We start from the raw sequence: 2,464 nt of genomic DNA on the forward strand, positions 1-2,464 counted from the left end.
TTCACCCTTAGCCATTAATTAGCATTGAAGAGGTGAATGCAGTGCTTAGACCAAACAAAATATTGTAATGTGTGAATTAACTTTATATCCATATCCAAGGTCCTTACCCACTACCCATTTTTTACTATTCACAAATCCCAACGACCAATTTCCATATTTATTTAAAAGCCCAACTACAACACTTAATCACGCAAACCCTTTTACACTTAAATATAGACGTTACATTTATGACATGCCGAGATTACCATCATCCAAATTGACGGTGCTAATGAATTAATGTCATAAAAAATTTCATGAATTAACCAGTAAAAAATTTGATGGTACAACCAATCATAGATTTTGTGGTACATATGTCATCATTGTAAAATAAAGGGTGAGCCAATTAGATTTGAAATAAATATATTAAAACATTTTCAAAAAATAATAAAATTTAATTTCTAATATTAAACCATATAAAAATGTGCAATTTTTTAGTCAAAACAAACTAATAACTAAGGAAGAAAAAAACTTAACACAACATACACTTTCTCAATATACACTTTCTTCCACAAGTATAATAACTATTTTTATAAAATTTGGATTAAAAAAATTGAAAAAACACCCTTAAAAACCTTCGACGCATCTTAGTCCCCTAAGTATACGGTTTTAAGAAGCCTAAACATTTTGTGAGGAAGACTCGAAGCAATTCTTCTCGATTTAATTGGAGCCGTTGATGAAATTTCATCGACGGATCGTATGGAGAAGATCGGGATGCAACGGATCGAGACCTCAGCCGTTGATGTGAGGTATTTGAATTAAAGCGGGGAAACATGTGTGAGATAGTCTCTGTATCTATATATATATTGTCTTCCCTTGCATCAATTCAATTCATCGCCAATCCTCACTTTCATTTGGTTGAGACAGGGCAGACAGTCAGCGACGAAAGGATGTCTGGTCGTGGAAAGGGAGGGAAGGGTTTAGGGAAGGGAGGTGCCAAGAGGCACAGGAAGGTTCTCAGAGATAACATTCAGGGCATCACTAAGCCTGCCATCAGGCGTCTCGCCAGGAGAGGCGGCGTTAAGCGTATCAGCGGTCTCATTTATGAAGAGACCAGAGGCGTCTTGAAGATTTTCTTGGAAAATGTGATCAGGGATGCCGTGACATACACAGAGCACGCCAGGAGAAAGACCGTAACAGCTATGGATGTCGTCTACTCCTTAAAGAGGCAGGGCCGAACTCTCTATGGGTTCGGAGGCTGATAAGTAGGATTGTTACTCATTTCTCCTATTGGTCATCACTCATTTACTTATTTATGGTGTCTTTCGACGCCACCCTCTGCCTCTTTGTGAGATTGTAACCTTGTTCTAACCGGCGAATGTCTGAGGCCCTGCTTCCCTTGCAACTATGCATGTGCGGATTGTGAGGAAGGCGTATTTTCCAAAACTCTTACTTTTTTCTTTCTCGGGGTTCAGTTTGGCCCATTAGGGAAAACTTCTGTGCATTTTCTGAGCCTGCTGAATGATCAGTAGGGTATTTCCAATACGAGGTATTAGTTCGTACCTATTTTTATTTCAAGTATCTTTGTGCTGCATCCTAGGGTTTCTCTTTCAATGGAGTCTGAAGTGACTCGGTGTTTCTAGCGTGCCAATGGTATAATATTTGATTTCTTTCTGCATCCAGCCCAGCCCTGTGTCTATTAATATAGATTAGCAATTAAATGTGCTGTGTCTGTATTTAAATTGTAGGGGATTCAAAAGTTTTTGGGTATGTTTTAGTGGAAGAGTCTACTTAAGGGCTTTTATTTAGAATGGTGGCAAAATGAAACACTAGTAATATATGATAATGTGAAAGATATTGCCATGTTAGATGTGTCTTTTTATCGCAAGGAAAAATCCTAATTTCTATTAATGATGAAATGAAAATTACATATAGTGCTATGAATAATGTCTAAACTATTTAGTTAAGTGATTAAACCATGTTAATAGTTCATATAGCTATGAGTTCCTATACCATAAAAAAACCCAAAAATACAAATACAAAACTAACGATGTCTGTGCCTATGCCATTGTTGTCACTCAGGTTATAAACATATATTCAAAAACCTGTGCATATGATGCATATTAGAAACCAGTGGTGTCCAGAAATAGAAGTGCCATTGTTGTCACTCATGTTATAAACATATTCAAAAACCTGTGCATATGATGCATATTAGAAACCAGTGGTTTCCAGAAATAGCAGTGGCATTGTTGTCACTCATGTTGTAAACATATTTAAAAAACTGTGCATATGATGCATATTAGAAACCAGTGGTGTCCAGAAGTAGCAGTGCCATTGTTGTCACTCATGTTATAAACATATATTCAAAAAACTGTGCATATGATGTATATTAGAAACCAGTGGTGTCCAGAAATAGTAGTGCTGATGTATCCAGTGGTTCTAGTTCTGTCCATAAAAGGGTGATGGTAATACTGAATGATTTGTGCCA

The 2,464-nt window shown here is 36.8% G+C and overlaps 1 protein-coding gene across 1 annotated transcript; it reads left to right on the top strand.

Moving 5' to 3' along the window:
* Positions 1-866: 866 nt before the first annotated feature.
* Positions 867-1,663, top strand: LOC149186210 (histone H4-like). Its single transcript, XM_089412591.1, has one exon. The coding sequence runs from the start codon at positions 927-929 to the stop codon at positions 1,236-1,238; it is 312 nt and encodes a 103-aa protein (XP_089268717.1). The 5' UTR covers positions 867-926; the 3' UTR covers positions 1,239-1,663.
* Positions 1,664-2,464: the final 801 nt, after the last annotated feature.

Source organism: Pinus tabuliformis, chromosome 3_1 (assembly GCF_031772625.1).
Source record: "Pinus tabuliformis cultivar Carrire ecotype Pingquan chromosome 3_1, CPIR1, whole genome shotgun sequence".
Lineage (NCBI taxonomy): Eukaryota > Viridiplantae > Streptophyta > Pinopsida > Pinales > Pinaceae > Pinus > Pinus tabuliformis.

What these genes read in the sequence shown, in the direction of transcription:
- LOC149186210 (XM_089412591.1), top strand. Translation starts at nt 927, where the DNA reads ATGTCTGGTCGTGGAAAGGGAGGGAAGGGTTTAGGGAAGGGAGGTGCC.